Source organism: Euprymna scolopes, chromosome 16 (genome assembly GCF_053919585.1).
Source record: "Euprymna scolopes isolate OS-2025 chromosome 16, ASM5391958v1, whole genome shotgun sequence".
Classification (NCBI taxonomy): domain Eukaryota; kingdom Metazoa; phylum Mollusca; class Cephalopoda; order Sepiida; family Sepiolidae; genus Euprymna; species Euprymna scolopes.
The window spans coordinates 40,602,727-40,621,115 of record NC_136497.1 but is presented as its reverse complement, the minus strand read 5'-3'; the positions used below and the strand labels follow the sequence as shown (position 1 = coordinate 40,621,115).

The window sequence follows — 18,389 nt, the reverse complement described above, 5'->3', positions numbered from 1 at the left end:
TTGGGTTAGGCTGTCGGGTTAGGCTGCCACGATTTTGGTTCTCTACTATGATTTGTTAAATGAAAAATATTTCTCTGGAATTTCTTTAAATAAATATTGTTTTGTGATACATCATAACTTACACATCGTATCATGAGCAACCTCCAACAAAACTACTAGTTGCAAACCCTATATTTACAGAACGAGAAAGCAAAATTTACAAGGTATTTTTTCTCAGCACGAACCAAGTTAAATGTTTTGAAGCCTAGCATATATTGATGCAATAATCATAGCTGACTATAATCCTTACCTTTTCAGAAAATGTTTGCCTATATGAGTAATCAAAAAAGCAAATATCAAGTGTTATTTGCTGAATGCACTCGTCACACAAAACATGATTTCAAGAATAGTTGGGATGTCTATAAAGATTGTTCATAATGTAAAGAGTATAATGACTAGAAGCAAAACTATTACAAATTAGTTTAATAGTTAAGGAATCAACAAAAAATGTATCAAAGCTTTCATTAAACTCTCAAATCCTAAAGAATCCAATGAAATCCATAAGAAAAATAAACATTCAACTTGAGGTAGACAACATTAGACATGCAGTAAAATATGATTTGAAGTTAAAAATCTCACACAAGAACACCAAAACACTTGTTGACATCAGCTTTGAAGGAAATGAGATTGGAAAAGTTCTTTAAAATCTATTACATGGTTCAAAAAAATGTCATCCATTGTAAAAATCTTCTCGGATGAAAAGATCTTCACTGTCAATGCGGTTCTGAACTGCAGAAATAACAGATTTATTGCAAAATCTAAAACTGAGATTAAGGTCATATTCAGGACAAAACATCACACTCAAGTTATGGCTTTTAGTGTTGTGGCTCAGATAGAAAGAAAATGCCTATAAAATTCTATAAATTTGATGAAAACATCAATGCTAATACTTACTCTACAAGACTTTGAGATATGAGGTATTGCCATGGCTTAAAGCAAACAACCTAAGGATAATTATGTATGGGCATTGGATCGTGCTCCACAAACAGCTAAAAAAGTACAAGATCTCTGCACATCAAAGTTCATGTTTATGACTGCCTTCTAGCTTGTATCTAAAACCTTATACTGTTTGTAGCTTTTAGAATGTGCTATCAATAGAACATCACACAGCAATATCAATTCTCTTACAGAAGAATGAGAGAATTTTCTACTGAATATTTGAGGAACACTTGTGCAAGTTTTAGGAAGTATATGAATGCAGTTATTAAGATTCTATCATAAATTTTCTTACGGCAAATAAATTCTTATAACTACAATAAACTAATTGGTCAAACACTGCCTTTGAATCCTTACCTAAAAATATTGTAATTTATGCCTCACCTCTCTCATCCCAATTTTCACCTTTGGGAAATGCATTAAAAAGAAATTCCAAAACAAAATTTATGGACTTAATCATTTTTTTTCTAGTTTAACTAGCAATAAACAAAGATTCAAATTGGCTAAATATCCCAGTAATAGCATACATAGAAAGAGCTTGATGATCTAAAAAATAATTTTTTTAAAGCACAAAAATAGTCATAAATTCCTTATTTTTCATCAGATTTTAAAAATCTGACAAGTTCTTTCTTAGATCATTATGCTGTTTCTATGTACACCATTGAGATATTTTAAGCATTTTCAATGTTTTCATGTATATTGCTAGTTTAACAAAGAAAGGTAGGATTGCAGCTCAGATGTGACAATACTCCATGCATGGTCAAATACAGATAAAATTTGTCAAATAATAGGAAATAAGATGGAAAAAAAGGGAAAGTCACGTACCTCCACTTGATCCTGTCCGATGTGGACTTAGATCTCTGTGAGTAGATTGGCTTGAGGAATCTGAAGACACGGCAGGAGGTTGACCCATCAGAGGTGCAGAAGGCACCGTTAATGCTACAGTTTCATGATCATCTTTTAATAAGTCCTTGTTTGAGTTCTGAGGTTCACTCAAGTACAAATGCTTGTGACTACTGTGATGAGATTTTCCTGATGAGTGTCTGCGCTTCTCCTTCCGCTTCTCGGAACTCGAATGCGAATGGGAATGAGAGTGTGAATGAGAATGAGAGTGACTGCTACCGGAAGATGGTGATACTTGGAAGTCACAGTCTCGCATCGAAGTCTTTAGAATAGAGATTTTTGTTTCGCCTTTTGACTGAATCGACCGTTTGCAGCAGTAGTTTTTCGAGCTTTTGCTAGACATGTTCTCTGAGGAATACTCAGAGAAAGGGCTGTACCGCGACTCAGAACTTGAATGCGGTGAACCTGACTTTTTATAATCTGCATTTTTAAGATTGCTCTGACGATTTAGAATCCCCGAGCTGATCTTCAACGTGCAGGTGTTTGGAGGAGCTTCCTCCCTGTTTGGGCTAGCAGACTCTGAACTACTACGGCTACTGGGACGGCTGACAGGGGAATGGCGGCGATGGGAATCAGACACTGGTGTTATCACATACGTCGGAGGTCCTATCTTATCCCCACTGCTGTCCAGACATTTGCTGGTGATTCGTAATTTGAGAGGCGATTTAGCGTTGGTGAAAGACACCTTGTGTTCAGAGTAGCTGCTTTTTGAGGAACTGCTCTGACCGCTATGTTTCAATGTCTCAGCTGCAACACCATTCAAAAGACGGTTCACACCAGAAAAGTTTTTCTTTTCCTTGGATTCACTTGAACTCTTGTGAGAGTTGCTTTGCTTTTCTTTGTAATCCGGTGAATGATGCGAGTTGGACTTGTAAGATGATTTTGCGACTGAAATCGTGACTGCATCCCTAGATCCGGTCTGTTTGTATGATGATGAAGATGAAGACGACGAAGACAAATCTCTGTGATCGTCAACTGTTTTTGTACGAGGCGAACGGGATGTCGAACTGCTTTCTTTACTGTCTTTTTCACGTTTCTCCTCAACTTTGCAGACAATCTTTTTACTGAACACATTTGGTTTATACACTTGACTCTTCACAGTTTTTTCAACTGTGACTTCGTCGTGGTCATCATCTTCTTCATAGTCTTCCTCATCTTTCTCCTCTTCTTCATTCTGACATTCTTCCTTTGGTAACTGAGGTGGCTCATCTGGCCTCACAGCAGGACTGAGCGCCGGGGCAGGAAGTTCTTTAGCAATTTCAGTATCGTTGAGGGTAACTGATTCAGGTTCCTTCTGCGGTTCCTCTTTGCACACAGAATCTTCCGGTGTTGAGGAAGAGGATGATGATGATGATGATTGATTTTCAGAGCCTGATGGTAATGCCTCTTGCTGCTGTTGCTGCACAGAGACCATTTCACCATGTCTTTTCTCGAGTTCCTGGACTTCAACTTCAAGTTGGTCAACTCGAGTCAATAGTTGTTTATTTTGATTTATCAAAGCAGATACCTCACTGACCAGTTGTTTTTCAGCAAAAGGAATCGTAGTAAAGCCATTCTGAAAAATACAAAAAAAGAAAAAAATGTTTAATACTTTCATTACATTCTATCAAGTCTGATACAAAGTCATTTTTATAGAGCATTTTGTGATGCATATTAACAGTTCGTAATTCATAATTATGACATACCGTCTCCATTTGCTATTAATATTTTTACCAAATCAAATGAAACACAAAAGTTTGACAAGAATTTTATTGTAGAGTGGAGCACACCTAATCTCCTGCTCTTATTCACATGGATTTTTATTTGAACAAATTCAAATAAAAGGTTCATATTGCTTTGACAATACTAAAGAGGATTTTTTTCTAATGGATCACCACTTATCTAGGCCAAAAGTAACTTGAGGATAAATATTAATTCTATCTTCAAATTACTTTTGGCCTTGATAAGAAATGATCCATTTGGCATGAATGAAAATTTCATTTGGCACATGGAGGAAGAGATGAAAGTTTGTTTTTTTATGAAACTTACATTTATTTAAAGAAATCCAATTGTATGAAAAAATATTTGATGCAAGAATTTTCAAAGAATAGTAATCATATTACTACTAACAATGATGGTTGATGTAATGCGGCTAACTCAAAAATCATATTAATGATGCAAGTTTATGTCTATTTGTCCATACAGTTATGGCTTTGCCATTTCACACCCAACTGCAATTAAATTTACACAAAGTGTTAGTCATCCCCAAAAATGTTATGAATAATATTCAGACATGCACTGTCTTATCCATAGAGGTGAGGATTCACCATTTTAAGGCTAATTTCAGTTGAATTTCATGGAATTATTACACTTTTTATACTTTTGTGGTTGTGGATTTCTTGAATTTCTGAAAATTCTATTTCTCAAACCACTTAAATCTATGCTCCTATAAATTATTTTTTTGTATATTGATAATTCATATTAAAAACTTTTTTCTATTTATTTAGTTATTTTATTTGCTTCCCTACTGAGAAAATTACGCACAAGGCTGTTTTTTAATGCGGAGAGTGGGGGGAGGGGGGACCAATTCCTCCAAGAGGGTTTGGTTTGGTTGTTTTATGGCCTATAAACCCTTTTCAGGTTATTTAATGCCAAATCCAAAGATTTTGAAGAAAATTTTTTTAATAGAATATATTTGTTGTTTTCAAGTCGGCTTCTATTTAACTCATAGTTGGGACCTTAACAGGTACTACCACTCCGGGTCAGAGTGGACCTGGGAGCAATGGCAATTAAAGGGTGGCTCCACACTCCCCAAAGCCCGCAATCTGGGGCCTCACCACTGGATATAATTTAAGGTCATATCCAGGATCACCCCCAAGAGGGAACTGGATAGTGACAATTGGTATGAAACGTTTCCCCTACATTGACCAAAACTGATTGCTCAAGAGCAAGGGTCATATGTTTTTGATTGCAGTATCTGCCGGAACAGATACTACACTTTGATAACAGAAAAAAGATCTTGACCCGAAGACCAAGAAGAAAAAAAGCGAACCTTTTTCCCCGTTTATTTAAAAAGAGAATACAACTTTGTTTTATATGGGTTGTGGAATTGCATTCATCTGCAAAAAATCTAGCTAATTTGCATATTCTTTTAAATATTCATTTTAATTCTCTATTAGTTTTTTCAGTTTTCTTAAGGTATGATCATCTTTAGTAAACTATTACGTGTAATTATATTCATGCAGGTATTCTACATGATTTATACTTATGTAATTATTTACGTAAAATGGTTATAGTAAACACAAACCTCTTTCTATATATATTTATGTATATCTATCTATATTTGTTTAAGAAATTTTGTCTACCAAACTCCTCCTAGAGTTTTTGGTTTGCAGACATGAAACTTAATATATAGGCTATTCAAACCCATGCAAAACTTTATATTTGGGTTTTAGCCAGAGAAAATTGGTGCAAAAGTGTAAAAATATAAAAAAAATTGAATTTTTCAGGTGATGGTCGAACAACGGCATTAGGAATATGCATGCATAATGTAATGGAAAACATGTTTTCATAGCTCAGGCATTAACATCAAAGGAAAAAGTAAATCGTAAGCTTAATGTTTTAGTTTTGATTCTCGGTGGTGGCGCACGAATTATTTTTTTTTTTTTCTTTTAATTTAAATCATTATTATATATTGGGTCCAATATAATATAATAAATACAAAATCTGCATTAATGAAAATATCATATTTAAGTGTATTTTATGACCGGGCAATGCTGGGCAATCAACTAAGTAATACAATAAAAGCCACCTTTGCAAGTGGGGGATTATTGCATAATTGTATTGAAGTGAAAATTTGAATGTCAACAATGTAACAAATATAAAAGGAACCAATATCTGCTTGTTTTGACTAATTTCTGTTCATTCTTCTATTGTTTACATTTGCAGTAAATTTTAAAATATACTTCAAATAAATATACTATCTAACAATTTACAAAAAATTACAATAGAGCTACAAAAAAACAAAATAAATTATATCATACTGTAAGTTTATGTCGGTTTCAAGACCTAAAAATCTTACGTTTCTGGAGAATATCCACAACATACTCGAACCAAATCTAAGTTATCATAAATGCTCCCGCCTTTAGAGATAATAGTAACCAGATAAAAACTTAGTAACATCCAGGTAAAAAGAAAAGCATAAAAAAATTGTGAAAATAACTTGAATTTTGTTGAATGCCGTGAATTTTTTCCAGAAACACATAAGATAACTTCAATACGTCATATATAGTAGGTTGAAAAGCGGAATTTTTAATTTGGATTTCAAATACGTTTTCGTTATAATACCTTTATTTTATATATCATTTTAAGGAGCATTTTTCGGTCTATCTAATCCTTTAAATTACAATCGTTTTAAAACAATTATGTCTTCTTTTCAGAACGTTGAATACAAGATGGAAAAAAAGCAAATTTGCACAATTTTCTTATTTCAATTACAGCTAGGCCGAAAAGCTGCTGAAGCAGTTTGCGATATCAATGAAGCATTTGACCAAGCAACGACTATTGAATGCACAGCACAATGGTGATTTAAGAAATTTCATGCTGGCGACGAGTCTTGAAGATGATGAGCATAGTGATCGGCTATCGGATGTTGACAATGATCAATTAAGAACCTTAGTCAAGTCAATCCATGCACAACTGAGAATTTGCTTCTGAATTAGACGTAACATATACAATTTCCAACCACTTGAGAGAGATTGGAAAGATTAAAAAACTTGATGATTGGGTGCCTCACGAATTTAATGAAAACTAAAAGAAATGCTGTTATGAAGTGTCATCTTTTTTTTTTTTTTTTTACACAACAAGAACGACCCGTTTCTCAATTGGTTTGTGACTTGCGATGAAAATGGGTTCTTTACACCAACCAGCGATGCTCAGCTCAGTGGTTAGACGCCGAGAAAGCTCCATGAAACTTTCCATAGTTGCACCAAAAGAAGGTCATGCTGACTGTTTGATGGTCTGGGACCAGTCTCATCCATTACAGTATTTTGAATGCAGGTGGAACCATTACAGCAGATAAATACTGTCAACAAATGGACGAAATGCATCAGAAACTTCAACAACAACATCCAGCACTAGTCAACAGAAAATGCCCAATTCCCTCAATGACTGACTGCATGTTGCTAAACCGACCCTGCAGAAGTCGAATTGGGCTACGAAACTGCATCATCCATCATACTCTCCAGACTTCTCACCTACCGATTACTACTTTTTCAAGCATCTTGACAACTTTCTGCATGAGAAATGCTCCAAAAACCTAAGCAATATCAAAAGCAACTTCATCACTACCAGAACGCAAGATTTTTACATTACTGACATAAATACACATGTTTTGTGTTGGCAAAAGTGTGTTGATTCTGATGGTGCTTATTCCGATCAATCAATTTTTCTTTGAGCTTACTAACGATCTATGACAGATTCCTCTATTTACAAAGTTAGATTCTTTTACTTTACCACCAAATTCTATTCGATCTGCCATTTTCTTGGTGGATATATATATATATTTTGATGATGACGATATACACTTAGATTATAAATGACACTTTCTATTTATTCATAATTTAAACTTTTTCAAGGGAGATAGTTACATAAGAACTTCCAGTGTCAAGTCATGTTGATTTTGTGGAGAACAGATACATTTTAATCTTGGTCAAAAAACAAAAAAAAAAAACAAAACAAGGAGCCATAATAACTGCTTTGTTTTAGGACTAACCAATATTTAAATGAATGAAAAACAAGCCGCGTGTGAGTGGTCCCCCTCTGGTGCTGCATGTGAGATGACGTCACAAAAAATAGTGAAGAAATGATGAATGTGAGAAGTATGAAGGGCCAACATTACCTTCACATTTTCGCCAAGTTTCAAAAAAATCTTATGGATATGGCAAAAGTTATGGGGTAAAAAGTGTCATTTTTTGCAATTTTGGAGTATTTATGACCCATTTGAGCTCCTGGGAATGCCGAATCCTAGTGAAAATGGACAAACGGTGCAGTTTCATGCCTTAAAACATGTATATTTGAATTCAGCACCATGGAAAACCACTATATAGACATACATATCAAGTTTTTGTGTAATATGAAAAAAGAGCTCCAAAAAGGCATGTTTTTTAGCCGTAAAAATCCCAGAGGGATGTGAACCAGAATTTTGCCAGGGTCACTCATACTGAATTTATATTAAGAACAATGGCCTCCACAGTTTGGACAAGTTTCAGGAAAATCTAATGGATAGATCAAATGCTATGGGGCGAAGCATTTTTGACCTCTTTTGAGCCTCTGGGAATGCCGAATCCCAGTGTAAATGGATAACAGTGTAGTTTCAGGCCTTAACACATGTATATTTGAGTTAACCACCGTGAAAAACCACTATATAGTCAGACATATTAAGTTTTTGTCGAGAAATATGGAAAAGAGCCACAAAAAGGGGCGTTTTTAGCACTAAAAGTCCAGAATTTTGCCATGGTCACCCATACTGGATTTATATTAAGAACAATATTTGGCCAATGATTGAGATTGTCGGACTGACTTCCTCATCTTGGTTGTTATTGTCACAACGTTTCGTCCGTTTTGCCCTCCGGCCTTCGTCAGGTGAACGGTTTGTTAGGAGTCTCGAACCCAACCCTTTATTATTATTACGGGGGTACCGTGTTCGGACTCCAGCTAGGCTTTGGGACATAGTTGCTGATTCTGTTTTCAATGTTACTTTTTTCACTGCCTTCGTTCAGGATTGAACTCAGCACCTTTGGGTAACTGTAAACTTTGATACAACGTCTAGGACCACTCGGCCATATGTCACTAGGACACATTTCAAGTAACATTGAAAAACAGAGAATCAGCAACTATGTCCCAAAGCCTAGCTGGAGTCCGAACACGGTACCCCCGTAATAATAATAAAGGGTTGGGTTCGAGACTCCTAACAAACCGTTCACCTGACGAAGGCCGGAGGGCAAAACGGACGAAACGTTGTGACAATAACAACCAAGATGAGGAAGTCAGTCCGACAATCTCAATCAATGAAAACAACACATCTCAAAAAAAAAAAAAAAAAAAAAAAAAAAAAAAAATACAGACAATTACTAATATTTGGCCAAGTTTCAGAAAAATATAATGGATGGATCAAAAGTTATGGGGTAAAACATGTCATTTTTGGCCATTTTTGACCTCTTTCGAATCCCTGGGGACACAACAGAAATTTTTGCAAAAATTTTTTACTGTGCACATCTATTTAATAAAATACAATTTGTGGTAAAATTTTAGGAAAAACTAATGGACGGTTATCTGGCAAGCGTCTGGAATAACGGATGCCACTGAAAACATAGGTCCCTCTCTGATAAATCGGGGGACCAAAAATATATTGAAGAAATAAGTTTTAATTGCAATTTATTCGTATCAATATTGTTAGGTCTGTCTGAATCCAGAGGATGTAGTCTATTTATAATTAACTAGCGGGGGTACCCGGCGTTGCCTGGGTGTTTGGAGGTGTGTGTGCTGTTAAATAAAAAATAAATCGGGGGGGGGGGGGGAGTTGGTAGGATCGAACCCGAAGCACTGAGGCGAAGTTTGAAAATAAAATCGGCCAGCCAGAATGAGTTACTGAAAGATGTTTGAATTTATTTAAGTAATAACCAAATTGACAGGTGTGCGCATGGAAGTCGTCGAGCGTTACAACGACGACGGAAGCAATAGCTATTCAGCAAAAGAGGTCAATGACCAGGTTTGTTTGTTATAAGCGAAGTAAAAAAAGAAAACAACATTAAAACTTAAGCGGGGGGGGGGGGATCAAAACATCGAGAAAAAAAACAAAAAAAAAAAAACTAACGTAAGGCAAACAAACGATGTTAAATGTAAAAATCGGAAAAAGCAAAAAAGAAAACAGAAAAATGAACACATGAAAAATGGCTTAAAAGTTTTTAGCGGACACACAAACACACATACAAATATACAAACATACACACAAACACACATTTTCGCTTTTATATTTATAGATGGCTTCCACCTTGCATTAAATTCAATACAAAGTCTGCTTAGTAGGTCATTGTCATCCAACATAAGCACTGCTTCTTCGAGTCTTCTTACTCTCCACCATTCTTTTGTCTATAACATTTTACGTTTTCCAATAAGGGTAAATATTTCCCTTTTCCTTCTATACGTAGTCAGTACTAAATAAAACTCAGTTTTAAATGACACTCTTCTGGAGGTTGAAGGGTCAATCCTCAGTGCAGGCAATAATAATAATATAAATACAAATTACTTGGCTGATGGAACAAGAGCATGTTACCTAAGTGGATCAAGTAAAAGTTTCTGTTTGAAATTCAATAGAGATTCATAGACTTCGACAAGATACACTTGAAGGTCAGAGGTTACATTGCCTAAAATGTTTCAAGAAAAACTCAAAATGAGAGCAATAAACAAATAATCAATCCTCATCTAAAAAATTAAGAAATATTAATGCAATCTACTCCATTTCTGAAAGTATTTAAGATATGTTTCAAAATTCCACAATGTATTTATGACTTAAAAATCTTGTGACTGATGGACAGATGTATTAAAATTAAATTCGGATAGTATAAGGCAAAGATAAAATTAAAGCATGCCATTTCTACTCATTCTTTATATTTATGTCATAAGACCTAGATTAAATTTTAATATTAAAAAGTCAAAATTATGATAATTTAAAAAATTATCAAAATAAATGAAAGATTTAAAAAATATCTTCTCATTTGGAAAGATATCTACATAAAGTGTAGCTGATCTATTTCTTTTAATTTGTCATCTACAAAATATTTAATTCAGAATTGCCAGGTCTTTGAAAAAATATGTAAATCAATCTAAGTTCTTTTCAAGAAATACTTTATCCAACTAGGAATATTTTTCTGAGGGATGCCATCTTTGGTATCAGCAGCAAATTTATCTAATAGTAAATAATATATTCCTACATTTATTAATAAACTAGACTACCCGTGACCCGTTGGGTCAGTATGTTATATTAGCTATAGAATTAATGTACGAGTGTGACACTTGTAACAAAGAAAATAGTTTTTTTTTTTTGGACATAACAGAAACATTTCTATGAAAGTATATTAAAATGAAAAAAAAGAATATAGATAGATTTCTATGAGTCCTTCTGTTTATAACTGTTTATTTTTGAAAAAAAAAACTTACAGCTATTGAATTATAAGTGGTTTGCCATACTTATAGGTAAATGTGCACTGAACAGATACCATAATACTTAAAGTTAAATTCAAATTTTGATATATCTTAATTTAAACGTGAAAAAACAAAAAACAAAAAAACAATTGGGACGTACACTAAAACAATACATTTTATTGTCGCATTGATTATTAGTAACGCAAATTAAAAAAAACATTTTTGGGGTCATTTATTTATGTTGGCAGTGTAGAAGAAAATGTATAAATGTTTTTTAAGAAAGGTGTATTAAAAAATGGAGAATAAATTTTTTTTTTTTTGGTTGGTTGTTTTACGGTATATCAACCTTTTTCAGGTTATTTAATGCCGAATCTAGTTATTTTGAGGAACGATTTTTAATGGAGTATATTTTTTAAAGTCTGTAGGTTGTTTTTGTTTTATGGCATATCAACCCTTTTCAGGTTATTTAATGCTGGATCCGGAGATTTTGAAGAAAATTTTTTTAATAGAACATATTTGTTTTTTGCAAGTCAGTTTCTATTTAACCCATAGTTGGGACCCTAATAGGTATTACCACTCCGGGTCAGAGTGGACCTGGGAGCAATGGCAATTAAAGGGTGGCTCCACACTCCCCAAAGCCTGCAAGTTGGGGCCTCACCATTGGATATAGTTACCCTCTGCAGGGGGGCAGTCTGCGTATTCTAATGCCCCACCGACAGGGCCAGAATAAATTTTGTAAAAAAAAATGGAGGCTGTGGGTAAATCGCTGTTGTAAAATGCGATTATGGTTGTCAACAGGTTAAAGTAGATTTATTTGTAAGAAAATTGCATTAAAATAACAAACGTAATACAGAAATGAACAATGTAAAAAAAAAATGCAGAAAGTATTAACAATTGTTTATTTGGATAATATAAATGCGAAAACAAAACAAAAAAAAAACAATTGGGACGCTGAAAACGTACACAGTAAGACAATGTTTTATTGTCGCATTGATTATTTGTTTATGTACGCGTGCGGAACCGGAAGTCGTAAACCGGATGTTGGTTAAAACACAAGTTACAAGGTCATTTGAGTTTTATAATTATATAGATTAGCAGTTAAATATTTTTATTCATATAAATTAGATGGAAATAATAAATCACTCTATTGTCAGTAATTTACAATTGCAAGTATTTTGTAATTTTTATTCATTTAGAGATTTCTTTTTCACTATAACTTATATAAATTATTAAGTTTTATTTAGCAATACACATGAAAACCTTGAAATGCTTCAAGTGTCTCAATAATAACATAGAAAGAGCTTGATAATTTCTGAATCTTTAAATTTTTAACCTGACCAAAAATAAAGTTATGACTATTTTTGTGCCTCACACATTTGGATATTTTTTCCCTCTTTAAGACTATGTTTTGTCATGTTTTTTTTATACTTCTTTTTCAATAAAAATGTTATATCTTTGTTAAAACACAAGATAAAGCAATGAAATTTGCCATATAAATGTACATTTGTGTAAAAAATCAGAATATGCCACTGAAAATCTCCAGAAATTAATGATTTCCAAGCTCAACCCTTCGGACGACAAATATCAAAAAATTGGCCAAAAGCATTAATTCTTTCACCCTAAACTGGGCAGTTTTCTACAAGGAGAGGGTTTTTGAGAGGTCATTTTTGGAAGTCATCATATCAGTTAGATTGACTTTGCTTAATTTGAATGCTTTCGACTTCCGGTCGCGTCATGGAGCATTGGTAAGACGTCAGATATTTTCTTTCACTTTCTTTTCCGCCTTTGCATCACGGGTTCGGTTTGAACCTTCTTGACTACTACCGCTCTTAAAAAAAAAAAAAAAAAAAAAAAAACTCCCTCCACTCTGGCTGCCTACTGTTGTTTTGACCATCTTTATAATAAAGTTCAAGCGCTGAAGAAGAATAACAAGCATTCTAAAAGAAAAAGAATTATGATTCATTAATAAGATGTAATAGATACTGCATATTTTGTATTTGAAAATAAGAATTACTATAAAATCAAGCTTTCTCACAGAAAGGTTACAAAGTTAAAACAGTTAAATAAAAAAAGTCCTTTTGAACACAGGTCACCAGAAATTATTTTCCGTTTTCTTTATCTATATATATAAAAGCGAAAATGGGTGTATGTATGTTCGCTTTTTGTGTATGCCTACAAAAGGCTTCTTTCAGAGAAGCGGTCGCTCGGTTCACAACTTCTTAAAACTTTTTATATCATCTATAAATTGTAATATCTCAGAGTTAACTACGGAGCTCGCCTGTCTATTTAATTTTATTGATTTTCAAACGTTAATTATTCGACATGTTCCGATTGGCACGCGTTACATTCGGTTTTCGGTATAAAAAAAAGTGAAACTCGACTAATTACTGGCCGAAAGCCAGTGGTCTCTAGAAAGCTAAGTAACGTTTGGTCAATGTCGACTTCGTCATATCAGACGGTAGCTTTCATTTCGAGACGAGATGATCCCCCTAATAAACAGGGAGCAGGTTTTTAAAAACAAACAAACCGATTTATTGACCTCATTAAAAACTGTCCCGCACAAAATGCTAACTGCTGAATAGCTATCGCCGTCACGTCAATAACTCGTCAAAAACGCGCACCTGTTTTTTTTTCACACTTTACTATTTTCCAACTGCACGTCGAGGCTTCGTTTTTTTTTCACATTTTACTATGCGCGTCAAGGCTTTGGTTTTTTTTCACACACACCTACTAACACCCGGGCAACGCTGGCTACCCCTCGCTAGTCATCTATAAACATAAAAACGAAAATATATGTGTGTTTGTGTGTCCGCTAAAAACTTTCGACAGACAACGAAAATTCACAAACTCGGAATCATATTGAAGCTCCAACCTTCGTTCGAAAAATATCGAAAAATTGGCCAAAAATGTTCAATTTTTCACCCCGGAATCGACAATTTGCGACAGGTGGAGGATCAACAAAAACGGTCCTCTCGTGACGACGACCGGTTCTACGCATGCGTCAGATGACGTCATGACCTGATTTACTTTAAATAGTTGAAACAAAAATGACTAAATTTCATGTATGTCGCGTTAGCTCAGTTGATTAGCGCGTTGGTTCGTTATCTAAACGTTTTGGGCTCGAATCGTGGTGATGTCTTTTTTTTTTTTTTTTTTTTTAAATTTAAATATTGAACCAGTGTTATTTAAGCCATTTTTCACATAACGTTCGTTTTTCTGTTTTTCTTTTTTACTTCGCTTATCCACCCCCCGACCACACACCCCAAAACACCCGGGTACCCACCGATTTTTTAAATTTTAATATCGAAACAGGCTTATTTAAGCCATTTTTCACATAATGTTCGTTTTTCTCTTTTCTTTTTTGTTCCTTACGTTAGTTTTTTTTCTCAATGTTTTGATTAAAAACAAGACCTTCCAAAGGGCGAATAAACTCTTTTCTGGGTCAACGGCCAACTAGCACCGTGTATATTTGTGTGTGTGTATATGTGTATTGGGGTGGAGAGGGCTCCCGTAAGCCGTGGTGAAGGCAACCTTTCTAGGAGAAGCAAATCTCTGATTTAAAAAAACAAAGCAGAAGACCATTACCCGCATTAAGCTGGTCTGCAGTTTAATTTGTTGCTGGCTATCTTGCTCTTGCTTGTTGCTGGATCTCAACATTTTGAACCGAGAGAGAGAGACTTAGCTGTCGTACAAAGCTAAGACTCTGTAACATCATATTTGTATAGATACTCCCTCAGGCATTTGGGCTCATGGATTTTAAATGTCTGAGGGAGTGGCACTCGTCTGACAAGACGTTGCAATCATCATGTCTGCTAAAAACTTTTGACCGACGGAACAAAAATTCACAAACTTGGTCTCATATGAAAGCCCCACCCTCCGGACGACAAATATCGAAAAATTGGCCCAAAAGGATCATCAGAAGTGCGTCAACCGATCGATTTTCTGAAGGGGGGGGGGGCCCAAAAAAGTGACATTTTAATGTTAAACATTACATATTTTTAAATCGATTTATAACTGCCCCAAAAAAATATGGGCGCCAACTCTTCTACATAAAGTATACACGAGGCCGTTTATTTTGGGTCAACTTGTATTTAAAACCCGCTGAGTCATGTCACGTAATCTTGATGTAAGCAAGCTGTAATGGCAGTCTGAATTTAAAAAACATTGTTATCGGTAAAAAAAAATTTAACCCTCACACAAGTTAAACTATGAACTTCTACGCTATGACAATGTTACCAAAGTTATTAGTTAGATACGATAGTTAAACGAAAAATAAGCCAAAAATGTGAAGTAAAAAAAAATACGCTTACAAAAAATATTAACGATCAAAGTTTTTACAAAAAAACAAACCCAGACGCCATTTTCTTTTTTAGTAACACTCTTTAGAGTAAGGAAGACGAAGTGTGAGAGAGAGAGGGAGGGAGAGAGAGAGACACAAACAGAGAGAGAGAGAGAGAGAGAGAGAGAGAGAGAAAAAAACGTTAACTTTTTCACCCTGAAATCAACAATTTTCGACAGGGGGGGGGTCAACAACGCATGCGTCAGATGACATCATGATGTCGTGACCTGATTTACTTTAAATAGTTGAAAATCCGAACAAATTTCATATACGTCGCTTTAGCTCAGGTAGTTAATGCCTTGGTTCATCATCTAAACGTTTTGGGTTCGAATTGTGGTGTGAGATGTTTTTTTTTTTTTTTTGATTTTTTAAATTTAAATATTGAACCCTGTATTATTTAAGCCATTTTTCACGTAACGTTTGTTTTCCTGTTTTTTTTTGTTTTTTTTTACTTCGCTTATTCTTAGCAACACCCCAAAACACCCGGGTACCCACCAATTTTTAAATTTTAATATCGAAACAGGCTTATTTAAGCCATTTTTCACGTGTTCGTTTTTCATCGTTCGTTTGCCTTAAGTTAGTTTTTTTTGTGTTTTTTCGATGTTTTGATTACCCCCCCCTCTTAATTAAAATGTTGTTTTCTTTTCTTACTTCGCTTATAACAATGCTTACATCGTCATAACGCTCAACGACTTTCAAACATCTTTCACTTATTCGCTTATAACAATGCTTCATTCTGGCTGGCCGATTTTATTTTCAAACTCCGCCTCACGGCTTCGATCCCCCCCCCCCCGTTTCTTTTTTATTTAACACCACACACACCTCAAACACCTGGGCAACGCCGGGTACTCCTCGCTAGTCTATATATATAAAAGCGAAAATGTATGTGTGTATGTATGTACGCTTTTCCTCGATGTCCACAAAAGGCTTCTTTCAGAGAAGTGCTTGCTCGGTTCACAACTTCTTAAAACTTTTTATATCATCTATAAATTGTAATAGATGAGAGTTATCCACGGAGCTCGCCTGTCTATTTAATTTTATTGACTTTCAAACGTTAATTATTCCACATTTCCCCGCATCGCCACGCGTTACATTCAGTTTTCGGTATAAAAAAAAGCGAAACTCGACTCTAATCACAGGCCGAAAGCCAGTTGTCTCAAGAGAGCTAAGTAACGTTTGTTCAATGTCGACTTCATCATATCAGACTGTAGCTTTCATTTTGCTCCTCCTAATAAACAAGGAGCAGGTTTTTAAAAACAAACAAACCGATTTATTCACCTCATTCAAAACTGTCCCGCACAAAATCGTAACTGCTGAATACCTATCGCAGTCATGTCAATCAAAAACGCGCATCTGTTTTTTTTTAACACTTTACTATTTTCCAACTGCACGTCGTGAAGGCTTCGTTTTTTTTTTCTTCACATTTTCGGGTTTTTTTCACATATCCCGAAAAACACCTGGGCAACGCCGGGTACCCCTCGCTAGTATATATATAAAAGCGAAAATGTATGTGTGTTTGTATGTATGTATGTATGTGTCTGTGTGTTTGTATGTCTGCTAAAAACATTCGACAGACAGAACAAAAATTCACAAATTTGGTCTCATATGAAAGCTCCATCCTTCGCCCGACAAATATTGAAAAATTTGCCAAAAACGTTAATTTTTTCATCCTGAAATCAGCACTTTTCTACAGGGGGTGGGGGTGTCAGCAAAAACCGTCCTCTCATGACGATGTTGCTTCTACGCACGCGTCATACGACGTTGTAAACTGATTTAGTTTAAAGATTAAAAAAATGATCTAATTTTGTATATGTCGTTTTAGGTCAGTTGGTTAGAGCGCTGGGTCATTATCTAAAGGTTTTGGGTTCGAATTGTGGTGCGAGATGTTTTTTTTTTCGATTTTTTTAATTTTAATATTGAAGCAGGGTTATTTAAACCATCTTTCACCTAACATTCGTTTTTCTGTTTTTTTTTTTTACTTCGATTATTCTTAGGTTTACATTAACACCTCCCACCCCGGACCGACCACACACACCCAAAAACACCCGGGCAACGCTGGGTCCCCACTGATTTTTTAAATTTTAATATTGAAACAGGCTTATTTAAGCCATTTCACACGTCTTTTTTTTTTGGTGGGTGTGAGGGGTATTTTTCAGATTTTTTAAAGAAGTTTTAACGTTCGTTTTTCTATTTTCTTTTTTGTTTTTCTGATTTTTACATTTAACATCATTTGTTTGCCTTATGGTAGTTTTTTTTGTGTTTTTTTTTTCGATTTTTTTAAGTTTTAACTTTTTTTTTTATATAATATTTAATTTTTATTTAATATTAAAAAATATTTACTTCGCTTATTCTTATGTTTTGATTACCCCCCACCGCCCGAGCACACACACCTCTAAACACCCAGGCAACGCCGGGTACCCCCCGCTAGTTAATTATAATTCCCTATTCTTTTGTAATGGATTCTCTGGCACAAGCACAATTTTTCTCATAGATTTTGCATACCTGAAGAAGGTATATAGCATACTGAAAATACTATAAACTGAAATCCCTTTTTATATAAAAATTTGTTATACCAGATTTACATATATAACTAGCAAAAGTACCCATCGTTGACTGGGTTCAAAAACAGCCTACATAAAATGGACTCTGATTTATGAAAGTATGATAGGTTATGAAAAGGAAGGATTGTAAAGAGACAGCTTCGAATTTGGGGGTATCAAAACCAAAGCAAAATATGATGAAAATAAAAATAAAATAGATAAACCCCATAATTTATTATACCATACCTATTCACACTGAAACACTTATCACAATATTCTGTGGATCTATATTAAAAAACCTTGTTAAACTTTGTGACATACTTCTCTTCTATGGAGGTCAGGCGCGAACGAACACACCATAATTTTATTATACCATATTTCTTCAAACTGAAACATAATTATCAAAGTATACTTACGCAGATAATATGAAAAGTCTTTATTAAAGTGTGTGC

The 18,389-nt window shown here is 34.6% G+C and overlaps 1 protein-coding gene across 4 annotated transcripts in view; it reads right to left on the bottom strand.

Moving 5' to 3' along the window:
- Positions 1 to 18,389, bottom strand: part of LOC145295921 (uncharacterized) — a 299,082-nt gene that overhangs the window by 11,366 nt on the left and 269,327 nt on the right. For all 4 annotated transcript variants that reach the window (XM_080141733.1, XM_080141734.1, XM_080141735.1 and 1 more), the window contains one exon: positions 1,801 to 3,433. In XM_080141733.1, coding sequence (XP_079997859.1) covers positions 1,801 to 3,433 — 1,633 coding nt within the window. The remainder of the gene's footprint in view (positions 1 to 1,800; positions 3,434 to 18,389) is intronic.